Source organism: Somniosus microcephalus, chromosome 6, assembly GCF_052327205.1.
Source record: "Somniosus microcephalus isolate GS21.2 chromosome 6, FLI_Smic_1.0, whole genome shotgun sequence".
Taxonomy (NCBI): Eukaryota; Metazoa; Chordata; class Chondrichthyes; order Squaliformes; family Somniosidae; genus Somniosus; species Somniosus microcephalus.
In genome coordinates, this window is record NC_140992.1 from 68,765,015 (window position 1) to 68,778,065 (window position 13,051).

Sequence of the window (13,051 nt, forward strand, 5' to 3'; positions counted from 1 at the left end):
TGCATTAAATAGTTAAATTACTCATACATGTTTGACTTTTTCTAGATCATGATGCATTTTCCTATTGTTCCAGGGTCTGTTACTCCCTTTTGATTGCTGTGGCAGTTATTATGAGAATCCATGCTGATGTTGGAGAAGCAGTTCCGATCTCCTTTGCTCTGATCATTGGATGGTGCAACACAATCTATTTTGCCAGAGGTTTTAAAACATTCGGGAAATTTTCTATTTTGATACAAAAGGTAGGAAAACAGACTGAGGTAATTTATAAGACTGACAGGACTTAGAACTTGCCACAGAAAGTTAGAGCTTCTCCATTTCAGTCCAAGTATCCTTTTTAACAGTGTAGTAAGTCTTAATTACTGTCAAACAACCTCTCTGGCACTGAAAATCATAACCTCGGCCCCCATTACATTTTTACTTATTTTTTATCCACACCTTTGTTTTGGCCCTTCCCCCCTTTTTTTTTCTCTCCCACATGGCAGCTGTCTCCCATTCTGCCAGCGCATTTCACACCTAATCTAGAGCCGTCTTTTGTCTCCACTAGTCCTATCACCATCTCGTCTCGTTTTGAATACCTCTTAATGTCTCTTCACTTCTCTTTTGTTCTCTCCCAGCCTGGCCTTTTAATCTATTTCATTTCCTGTGCTTTTCCAGTCTTGACAAAGGGTTTGACCCAAAACCTTGACACTATTTTCTCTCCACGGATGTTGCCTGGCCTGCTGAGTTTTTCCAGCATTTTCTGTTGTTATTTAGGACTTAGAACATAATGGGCCAGAATTCACTGTCAAAATAATGGTGAGACTAATGGCCCTCACCGTTATTTATATGCTAATCACACAGCAACTTCAGGCAAGGGCAGATGTGTAGTTAAACACGAAAATCCGGAAGTTGCTGTCCAAGATGTGCCGTTACACCGTTAGCTTCCCGAAAATGGCATCTCACTGTCTGACTCACCATTGACATGCATTGAACGGCGTGAAGTTCTTGTACTTACGTGGTGGATATGAACTAAACTTGCCACAGAAAGTTAGGGTTTGTCCATTTCAGTCCAAATATCCTTTTTAACAGTGTAGTAAGTCTTAATTACTGCCAAACAACCTCTCTGGCACTGAAAATTAACTATTACAAATGTGGGGTCTCATTCTTTCAGATTTTAGTTGTAGGAGTTTTTACTTTTTCTCTCTATCTCTTTTCTCTCTCTCTTAATCCAATAATTTTTCCCTCTTTATTTCACTTTCTGTGCCTGATTTGACATTGAATTTGCTGTTCTAACTTACACTTTCTGGTTCAGACTCTGCGCTGTTTATTAACAATCTTCAATCTGATTGGTTAAGGAGACACACAGTTGCTTACACTGTTCACACAGGTTCCAGACGCCCTGTAGAGGGCACCGCGCTGTTTCGATCTCCCACTTTCAACAACTTCCCGTAAAAAAGCTCATGGAAATCTATTGGGCAAGAGCAAGTCTAACTAAAGATGGGTGTATGAATGTAAAAAGTCACACAACACCAGGTTATAGTCCAACAGCTTTATTTGAAATCACAAGCTTTCGGAGCGCTGCTCCTTCTTCACCTGCTACAGTAAATTCTGACCCAATCTGCAATCTTCTTTGGTATTTCCACCAGTGGGTAGTATGTATGAAGAAAGAAAGAAAGAACTTGCATTTATAAAGTGCCTTATCACATAAGCAGGGTGTCCAAAAGCACTTTACAACCAAAAAATTACTTCCAAAGTGCTGTCACTGTTATGTAGGCAAATTTAGCAGCTGATTTGCACACAGGTACCCATAAACAGAAAATTAATGACTGGATGATCTATATTTTGGTAATGTTAGTCAAGGGAGCAATATTGGTCAGTTTACTGTGAGAACTTGATGCTCTTCTTCTGATAATGCCATGGGATCTATTACATCTCCCTGAGGAGATAAGCAATGCCTTAGTTTAATGTCTTATCTGAAAGTCAGCACATTTGACAATGCCACATGTCCTCAGTAACTGATTCCATAGTCAGGCTTGAACCCATAACCTTCTAACTCTTGCAAGAGTAATACTACTAACAGCCAGGCTGACACAAATGGTTAAGTTTTTTACACCACTAGCTTTAAAAAAAAAAAAAATTTCCACCTGACTTTTAGCAATCACCGCCCCAAAAAAATTGCCACTACAAAATTGAATGAGGTAATATTGAACTTTAGGTATTGTGTTAGCAATTCTTCTCAGCTGCCACAGACCAGTTGAAATAACCAAGATGTTCAACTAAGTAGGAAGTACACACCATTTTCAAAATTAATTAATTTTGTTTTATTTGACAAAAATGACAGCAAATAAAAAACTCATTTGGAGCCGAGTTCTGCTGAGGACAGAAGTCACATTATGCATGATGTGACAGGGAGCCTAAAATGATAAGAATGCTGCAATAAGCATAGGGCTAGCCTCTAATGAAAGATAAAGATAAATGTCCAGATAGGTCATTATTTCTACTGTTTGCTCTGTTTTCTAAGCCCTGGCAATCATACTTGACCACTGGTTCTTTGGTGGCAGGAGGAGGAATGGGGTGAATCAGAAACATGGTGGTAGAGACACTTCCACCAAGTTGAAACTAAAATCTCTGGAGGTAGAGCAATGCTTCTCTTTATCACCAACAGTAAAATTAAGTCCACTAAATGTTAGAAGGAAGAGTTTTTGAATTCTCACAAATTTGAGCAGAGATCACATGCTATTTTTCTCCACGAGAAAGTATCAAAAAACTACAATTAACATATTTATTGTTGCATAATATGTTTCTGAGGATATGTAGTGAAATCTAAGAGTCCCATTCAGGGCATTGCATTGATGCACTTGATTTTTATAAGTTCAATTCATTTGCTTATTATACCTCCCAGATTATGGCAGAAACTGTCAGAGTAACAATCATCCATCCCTTTCTTTGGACATATAGTGGTAAATTTTCAACTCGTGTCCCGGGCATAAAATTGGCATTGAAATCAATGGAAGTTATAATCAAACACATGCACAATGGGCGGCCAATCACAACACCAGTTTTATGCCATGGGGCAAATTGAAAATCTAGCCTATTAAACCCCAATCAAACTAAACAACTGCATTTTTATTCCCAGTGGAACTCCTCATTTTAAATTCACTTTAAGTTAAAGAGGAAAATAAATTATGTTTATCACCTGTTATATATCGATCTAACTATGGTTTAGTTCACAAAATTTCTATTGACGAGTTGTTTGGAAAACACAAGACAGAAGGAAAGTCTGAATTGGAGGATATAATTAGGTCTAGAAATTTGTCTCGGGCGGTGGCACAAAATGGGCGATATCGGATCAGATGCCCATTATAGGCAGCAGCAGATATTTAGTTCCACAATGGAACTGAATACCAGGCGCCGTGTATAACGGGTGAACAATCCAATACCGCCCGCTTTGCGCCACTGTCCGAGACAAATTTCTAGGCCTTAGAGTTTAATTTCTGGAGGTAATCCTTTCCACTGGGTAAATGGGCATTGGTTCCTGTTGGGACCTGGACTTAAACTTTTAATTTTGAATGTGATACTTTATTGTAAAATAAAATAATCAAGATAAAATATAGGACACTATTTATTAATGAGTTTTAGATAAATATGCATAATTTTTTTGGGGGGGGAAATTTCATTTACATATTTATCCTTTATTTTTACATTCTTTATCATTAATGAGCTTGGGGCACTCAGTCAGCATGTATACTGAGAGAAACACAGTAAAATAATTTATGTAAAATTGTATAATTGTACCTGAGCATCACATTTGTGGATTTTCATTTCCTCACAGCTAATATTTGGAGATTTTATGCATTGGTGCTGTCTGGTATTTATCTGCATCATTGGATTTACCTTTGGTATGTGCTTCATCTGAATAAATAGCCAATTTTAATTACTTTCTAATTAAAAATAGATTGGTGGCTTGAAAAGCTCAATGTTTTTGTCAGGGTTGCTGTCACGGGGCCGTGTAGACACGGGGCCGTGTAGACACGGGGCTGTGCTATCAAGGCGAGGCTGGTTCTGGACCCAAGTGTAGACAGACGAGGCGAGAAGCAGATATGCAGTCTTAAATAACAGTACTTTACTAGAATCACACAGGTAAACAGTTACAAAACATAAGAGCTCAAGACAAGCTACCACATAGGCAAATGGCTAGTCAAGATAGGAACTCAAGACAAGCTACCGTGAGGCAACAGGCTTGTCAAGACTGAGCTCAAGACAAGCTACCCCAGGGCAACCGGCTTGTCAAGATAGGAACTCAAGACAAGCTACCATGAGGCAACCGGCTTGTCCAAACTGAGCTCAAGACAAGTTACCACAGGGCAACTGGCTTGTCCAAGACAGAGCACCTAGTCAAGACTGACTCCCTTGTCAGGACTGAGCCCAGAGGGAAGAAACCACAGAACTTAAATACAAGCAAAAACAGGTGAAACCAATAAACCAAATGAAAGGCAGTTAAGTAATAAACAGGAGAAACAAGTAACAATTAACAAAGGGAAACAAACAAGTGAAGGTGCCATCTAGGAGTTACTGAAGGAACTGACCGGCACCCTCACAGTTTTGGTCTGGTTTTTAAGCTGAACTGTTGCTGGATTTGAAGAGGAACTTTAGAGTAGGACAGATGTGTGCTCATCCCTACATTAATCTTATGTAGTTTTAAAAAAATTGTTTTTAAATATAATTTTAGTTGCAGGACTTCATGTGCATGATCTATGTATGCCCATTGTATTGGTGTGAGTGCCAGAGTGTCAGGTGAGAGGAATGCTTTGTAGCACATCAGCTCCACTATATTAAAATAGTAGAGTTCATATATTCTGTTTGGTTAACAAGCCATTCTCAGCTGTTTAATTTTTATGATCCCACTGAACATATTCTAGAATCCCTTTGCCCTATCCTGCTGAAAATGTTAAAATATATGTGATTTGATGTTAGTTATTATTATCAGTAATTTGACTTTAGGTCCAAATATAACAATGTTTTGCTGGGACATATTTCAAATTCTGGTCCCCCTTTCTTGTAATGTATAGATTAGTAACAAAGTCTGCTGGCCTCAGCATTGTTTCTAATGCAATGTATAGCATGGAAGTGCCAAAAGTTTGCACCTGATTTAGTCATTTTAATTTATGTTGATCCTAGGTAGACCTTTCTGCCAATTGATAAATTACTCTTAAAAAAAAACATTCAGGATGCTTCAGTGTTTGTAGAAGTTATAATTGAAAGCTCGACATTTCCTTGAATGACTGTGTTTTATTTCTTTCCTGCAGCATTCTACGTTTTATTTCAGACTGTGGATTTGGCAGATTATCCATATTTTAGCGATTTTTCAATGACATTACGCACCACATTTGAGCTAATGATGGGATTGATGGATATCCCTCTTCCTTATAACAAGCCAACTCCCCCCAATATATACATTGCCTATGTCATGTATATGCTCTTTGTTTATCTCCTACTGTTAAATCTGCTGATTGCGATGATGGATGATACATACTGGAGAATTGTACCAGAAACAGAGGAACTATGGAAAGTACAGGTAAACTCTGCATTCTTTTAATGTAGTTTGTGAACTACAGCAGATCAAATAAAACAGAAGAGAGGTAATGTAATCCACGCTGAGACCTAACAACGCTCTTGCCCTTTGGAACAGTTTGCCTTTGGCACTAGTTTTTTGAAGCTATACACTATGATATGATGAAATAATTTACTTCAAGACTAATTAATTACTATAGCAATGTAAAGCATTAAATCAAAATAGTTTTTACTTGTAGGAGAAAGTCTAGTTAGTAATCAACCTAACTCATATTTTCAGCAAGGTTAATCAGAAGATTGTTTCAATCTCTGTACCTATTAATACCTATAGAAATATAAACAACACATTTGGATTAATTTCCAGGTCTACTGTTGGTAGTATTTGTGTACATGCACGCATGGGAATTGGGTGGAGAATCAAGGTTTTTATGTATATTGTCCAATCTTCTTATTTGTTTATTACTAATAATTTTGATTCTCCACCCGATTCCCATGCGTGCGTATACACACACATACACACACACAAAAATACTGCCAACAGTAGATCTGGAAATTAATCCAAACGTGTTGTCTGTATTTCTATAGGTATTAATAGAACCTCAAAGGCAATAATCTCTGGAATGTTACCTAAGCCACATACAAATTGGCATAGGGACAAACAGATTTGAAGGTTAAATGAGCGGCTCAACGAGTGGTGTGGAATGCAGGGGTTCCACTTCATGGGGCACTGGCACCAGTACTGGGGAAGGAGGGAGCTGTTCCGTTTAAACGGGCTGCACTTAAACAGGGCTGGGACCAGTGTCCTGGTGAATCGAATAACTAGGGCGGTAGGTAAGGATTTAAACTAATGAAGGGGGTGGGAGGATTCAGGAAAGGGTGAACTCAAAAACAGTAAGGGAAATGTCAAGGCTGTACAGCAGAGTAGCAATTTGGGTAAAAATAAGTAGTGTGGGTCAGGAAGGGACAGAGAGTGTAACAAAGGTAAGAGGGCATTACAGATTAAGGTGGCATCAGGGAAAAATAGAAAAAAGTTAAAGCTAAAGGCACTATATCTGAATGCACGAAGCATTCGCAACAAAATTGCTGAATTAATAGCACAGATAGAACTAAATGGGTTTGATCTATTAGCCTTACAGAGACATGGGGCTGGATTTTCATTGAGAAGTCGGGTAGGAGGCGGGACTACAACTTCCGGGGTTGTAGTCCATCGAGTTCTAGCCAACCCACGCGACTTTGACTTGATTGACCTTGTTGAGCCCACCCAGCGGGCTCAGCAGGCCAATTAGGGGCCACCCGGCAACAGGTGATATCACAGATTGATATTTCATCTGTCAAGACCTTTTAACAGATGAAATATCAGTGTTTCACAGCTGTTTGAAGCTGTCAAACACTGACAATCTGTATTCTAAGTTAATTCCTTCCTCTCAGGATGATTTAGAGATCTCCCCGGAACAGAAAGCTGAATGCTGCAATTTTTGACAGCTCGCAGCCATTCTGCTTTCTGTGCCGATGAGATGAGGGACTCCCGAGACCTGAAGGAAGGAAGGCTGTAAAGGTAAGTAAAGGTATGTAAAACTCCTTTAAATACTTTACACACCCCAAACGCACTTATCTTTGCACTCATGCACCCATCACTCACCTGAACACCGGACATCTTGACCCCTCCAAGCCCTTCATCCCGACGGTTCGCCTCCTCTAACTTGGCGTGGTTTGGAGCCATCGGGAATCCCACACTTCAACATTAATAATAGGGATTAGGCTAAAAACTGCCAGTTAACTACCTGTTAACAGGCAGTTAATTGGCACTAATCCCCTTCCCGCCTCGTGGAGGCGGGTCCCAGTGCGGGGCGGGTACCCGCCTCCTTTGAAACTGGCATGGAGGCGGGTTGGGGGCAGGATGAGTTTGGGACCCCTGATTTCGGGATTTTAAACCCCCCGCACGCCTCCAATCCCGCCTCCACGACCCAGTGAAAATCCTGTCCATGGTTAGAGTGACCAAGGTTAAGAACTAAATATTCCAGGATACTTGACTTTTAGAAGAGATAGGCAAAATGGAAAAGGAGGGGAGGTAGTCCTGATAATAAAAAATGTGATTAAAGACAGTAGAAAGGATCTTAGCTCAGAAAATCAAGATGTAGGATTAGTTTGGGTGGAGCTAAGAAACATCAAGGAGCAGAAAACACTGGTGGGAGTATTTTATAGGCCCCCTAACAGCAGTTGTAGTGTCGGGCAGGTATAAATCGGGAAATTAGAGGTGCATGTAAGAAGGGTAATACAGTAATCATGGGGGACTTTAATCTACATATAGACTGGGCAAACCAAATTTGCAGTAATAGTATGGAGGACGAGTTCATGGAATGTATCCAGGATAGTTTTCTAGATCACTATGTTGAGGAACCAACTAGGGAACAGACTATTTTAGATCTAGTATTGTGCAATGAGAAAGGGTTAATTAATAACCTTGTAGTAAAGGAGCCTCTGGGGAGAATGATCATAATTTAATAGAATTTTATATTGAGTTTGCGAGTGATTTAGTTAAATCCAAAACTAGGGTTTAGATATGAACAAAGCAAACTATGTAGGTATGAAGGGGTGAGTTGGCTAAGGTAGATTGGGAAACTAGATTAAAAGATACAGTAGATAAGCAATGGCATGGTAACAGGGCACTTAGAAAATCATAACATGATTCGGCAGAGTGAACGCGGATTTCTGAAAGGGAAGTCGTGTTTAACAAATCTGTTAGAGTTTTTTGAGGTTGTAACTAGCAGGGTAGATAAGGGGGAACCAGTGGATGTAGTGTATTTGGATTTTCAAAAAGCATTTGATAAGGTGCTACACAAGAGGTTATTACACAAAATTAGGGCTTATGGGATTGGGGGTAATGTAATAGCATAGATTGAGGATTGGTTAATGGACAGAAAACAAAGAGTAGGAATAAATTGGTTATTTTCAGGTTGGCAGGCTGTAACTGGTGGGATACCGCAAGGATAAGTACTTGGGCCTCAGCTATTTACAATCTATATTAATGACTTAGATGAAGGGACCAAGTGTAATGTATTCAAGTTTGCTGATGATACAAAGTTAGGTGGGAGGGGGAAGCAAAGAGGCTACAAAGGGATATAGACAGGTTAAGTGAATGGGCAAGAACATGGCAGATGGAATATAATGTGGGGAAGTGTGAAGTCATCCACTTAGGTAGGAAAAATAGAAAAGCAGAATAATATTAAATGGCGAGAGACTGGGAAATGTTGGTATTCAGAAGGCTCTTGTACACAAATCACAGAAAGTTAATATGAAAGTACAGAAAGCAATAAGGAAAGCAAATGGTATGTTGGCCTTTGGGCTGGATTTTACTCACCGAGACACGTTGGAGGTGGGACTGCTGCCTTCCACGTTCTAGCCCTGCCCCAGCGACGTCCGACGCACAGACGCTATTTTCCCATTTTTGGCCTTGTTAGGCCCGCCCCCTGGGCTTGCTAGCCAATTAAGGGAAAGCCGATGTCAGATGACATCAGTTGATGACGTTTCATCTGCCAGTTTTCTTAAAGGCACATGAACCATAAATTTTTGACAGATGATTTGACAGTGTTTGACAGCATTGAGGTGCTGTCAAACACTGACAATCACTGAAGAAACATAGAAACATAGAAGATAGGAGCAGGAGTAGGTCATTCGGCCCCTCGAGCCTGCTCCGCCATTCAGTGCGATCATGGCTGATCATCCAAATTCAGGACCCTGTCCCTGCTTTCTCCATATACCCCTTGATCCCTTTAGCCTTAAGAAATATATCCAACTCCTTCTTGAATATATTTAATGTATTGGCCTCTACTGCCTTCTTTGGTACAGAATTCCACAGGTTCACCACTCTCTGGCTGAAGAAATTCCTCCTCATTTCTGTCCTAAATGGCCTACCCCTTATCCTTAGACTGTGACCCCTGGTTCTGGACTCCCCGGCCATCGGGAACATCCTTCCTGCATCTAGTCTGTCCAGTCCTGTCAGAATTTTATAAGTTTCAATGAAATCCCCCCCTCATTCTTCTAAACTCCAGCGAGTACAAGCCCAATCGTCCCAATCTCTCCTCATACGTCATTCCTGCCATCCCAGGTATCAGCCTGGTGAATCTTCGCTGAACTCCTTCCATGGCAAGAACATCCTTCCTCAGATAAGGCGACCAAAACTGCACACAATACTCAAGATGTGGTCTCACCAAGGCCCTGTACAACTGCAGCAAGACATCCTTGTTCCTGTACTCAAACCCTCTCGCTACGAAGGCCAACATACCATTTGCCTTCTTAACCGCCTGCTGCACCTGCATGCTTACCTTTAGCGACTGGTGCACAAGGACACCCAGGTCTCGTTGCACTTCCCCTTTTCCCAATCTATTGCCATTCAGATAATAATCTGCCTTCCTGTTTTTACCACCAAAGTGGATAACCTCACATTTATCCACGTTATATTGCATCTGCCATGCTTCTGCCCAATCACCCAACCTGTCCAAATCATACTGGAGTTTCTCGGCATCCTCCTCACAGCACACACGCCCACCCAGCTTTGTGTCATCTGCAAATTTGGAGTTATTACATCTACTTCCCTTGTCTAGATCATTAATATATATTGTGAACAGCTGGGGTCCAAGGACCGATCCCTGCGGTCCCCACTAGTCACTGCCTGCCATTCGGAAAAAGATCCGTTTATTCCAACTCTTTGCTTTCTGCCTGCCAACTAGTTCTCTATCCAAGTCAATACCTTGCCCCCAATCCCATGCGCCTTAACTTTACACGCTAATCTCTTATGTGGGACCTTATTGAAAGTCCAAATACACCACATCCACTGGTTCTCCCTTATCTATTTTACTAGTTACATCCTCAAAAAATTCCAGTAGATTAGTCAAGCACGATTTACCTTTTGTAAATCCATGTTGACTTTGTCCGATCCTGTCACTGTTTTCCAAGTGCTCTACTATTACATCTTTTATAATGGACTCTAGCATTTTCCCCACTACCGATGTCAGGCTTACTGGTCTGTAATTCCCCGTTTTCTCTCTACCACCTTTTTTGAATAGTGGGGTAACATTAGCTACCCTCCAATCTATGGGTACTGTTCCAGATTCTATCAAATGTTGGAAGATGATCTGTAATGCATCTACTATTTCTAGGGCCACTTCCTTAAGTATCCTAGGATGTAGATTATCAGGCCCTGAGGATTTATTGGCCTTCAATCCCATCAATTTCCCCAACACCATTTCCCTACAAATACTGATTTCTTTCAGTTCCTCCCTTTCATCAGACCTTATGTTCCCCGTCATCTCTGGGAGGTTATTGTGCCCTCCTTTGTGAAGACAGAACCAAAATATGTATTTAATTGGTCTACCATTTCTTTGTTCCCCATTATAAATTCCCCTGATTCTTACTGCAAGGGACCTACGCTTGACTTCACCAATCTTTTTCTCTTCACATACCTATAAAAGCTTTTACAGTCAGTTTTTATGTTCCCTGCAGGCTTACTCTCATATTCTATTTTTCCTTTCTTAATTAATCCCTTTGTCCTCCTTTGTTGAATCCTAAACTGCTCCCAATCCTCAGGTTTACAGCTTTTTCTGGCCAATTTATATGTCCTCTCCTTGGATCCTATGCTATCCCTAATTTCCCTTTACAAAGGTGAGCCATTGCATCCAGGCTCTCCAATGACTCTCTCCTTAGGATGAAATAGGTGGTAGCTGCAGGTGAGGGTACAGAAGCGATCTGTCACTTCTCCGATTGAGGTGAGGCCACACAAACACTTCAAAGCTTGTCACCTACAGAAAAATCTAAACACATTAAAAATGACTTTCCCAACATTTCCTTATCTCTGATACTCACCAGTGTCCCATTGCATCCTTCACACCACTTCTGCAGCTGTCATCTGTACACCAACAGTACAACAGACCCACAGTATGCCTCACTTACGCTGACGGGGTTCCCCAATGTTGGGAAGCCCGCAGCAGAATTCTAAAAATTGGATAAAGCCTCTTAACTGCCTGTTAACTACCTGTTAACAGACAGTTAAGTGGCTATAATCCTCTTCCCACCGCTAGGAATCAGGTCCCTGTGTAAATCGAGAATCCGACTCCTGGGAAGATTGGTTGGAGGCAGGTTGGGAGCGGGTTCGGGAACCGCTCCCATTCTTTTTGACTTTCCCAGCAGTCTCGCCTCCAAACCCACCTCCTCAGGGCTGGTAAAATCCAGCCCATTATTACAAAGGGTTTGGAGTATAAGAGTAAAGAAGCCTTACTACAATTATACAAGTCCTTGTTGAAACCACGCCTAGAGTACTGTGTAGAGTTTTGGTCTCTTTACCTAAGGAAGGATATACTTGCCTTAGAGGGAGTGCAACGAAGATTCACTAGACTGATTCCTGGGATGAGGGGATTGTCCTGTGAGGAGAGATTGAGTAGATTAGGTGTGTATCCCCTCGAGTTTAGAATAATGAGAGGTGATCTAATTGAAGCATACAAAATTCTTAAAGGGCTTGACAGGGTAGATGCTGGGAGGATGTTTCCCCTGGCTGGGGAGTCTAGAACCAGGGGTCACAGTCTCAAAATAAGGGGTTGACCATTTAGAACTGAGATGAGGAGAAATGTCTTCACTCAGAGGGTGGTGAATCTTTGGAATTCTCTACCCCAGAGAACTGTGGAGGCTCAGTTGTTGAGTATATTCAAGACAGAGATCGATAGATTTTTGGATACCAAGGGAATCAGTGGATATGGGGATAGTGCGGGAAGGTGGAGTTGAGGTAGAAGATCAACCATGATCTTATTGAATGGCGGAGCAAGCTCGAATGGCCTACTCTTGTTATTATTTCTTATGTTCTTATCTTTTTCAGATTGCAGCCAGCATACTGCTTCTAGAGCAACGAGTGCCAGCATTTCTGAAGATCCGCTCTGGAGTTCAAGGAAGATTGCTGGGCTTTGATGATGACAAGTGGTACATTGGGTATTCAGAATATTACATTTCAAGATTTTTCTTATTCATAACTTCTGAGTCATAAATATGTTTCCTTTATCTAAACTGCATTTTTAATATAGGGTTGAAGAGATTCTTCCTGAGACAGAAGGAGGAGCCGGAATGAGCACACAGGGATATTCACAAAATATAAGATGGGAGGTGGTTAGAACAAATCTTGGAAAAATCATAAGCATGAAAGATTCTTATGAATCAACTATTTTGTAGGAAAGATGAATAGTGAACCAATCCCATTTCTTTCTGAAATGAACTATGTGCTTTATTTAAATTGCTAAATCTTTGATGTTAGTTATTTCCAATAAATATAGAGGTTGAAAAAATTCAAATCCAGTTATTTCCCCTAAAAATATTGCATAGCTCCTTATCTGTGAATAACCTTAGTGGGGCCATCATTTTTAATTTTATAGCTCAGCGGGTAAGGTCTGGTTTGCTGAGGATATCAACCTTCCTGCAAACCTTTATGTTGAAACTTTTGGTTCGTGCAGTTAGACCTCAAAGC

The 13,051-nt window shown here is 40.7% G+C and overlaps 1 protein-coding gene across 1 annotated transcript in view; it reads left to right on the forward strand.

Moving 5' to 3' along the window:
* Positions 1 to 12,768, forward strand: part of LOC147115793 (transient receptor potential cation channel subfamily V member 6-like) — a 36,820-nt gene extending 24,052 nt beyond the window's left edge. Inside the window, exons 12-16 of the mRNA XM_085991977.1 lie at positions 74 to 239; positions 3,812 to 3,878; positions 5,286 to 5,554; positions 12,413 to 12,522; positions 12,615 to 12,768. Of these exons, the coding sequence (XP_085848103.1) occupies positions 74 to 239; positions 3,812 to 3,878; positions 5,286 to 5,554; positions 12,413 to 12,522; positions 12,615 to 12,759 (757 nt within the window). The 3' untranslated portion in view covers positions 12,760 to 12,768. The remainder of the gene's footprint in view (positions 1 to 73; positions 240 to 3,811; positions 3,879 to 5,285; positions 5,555 to 12,412; positions 12,523 to 12,614) is intronic.
* The last annotated feature ends 283 nt before the right edge of the window (positions 12,769 to 13,051 follow it).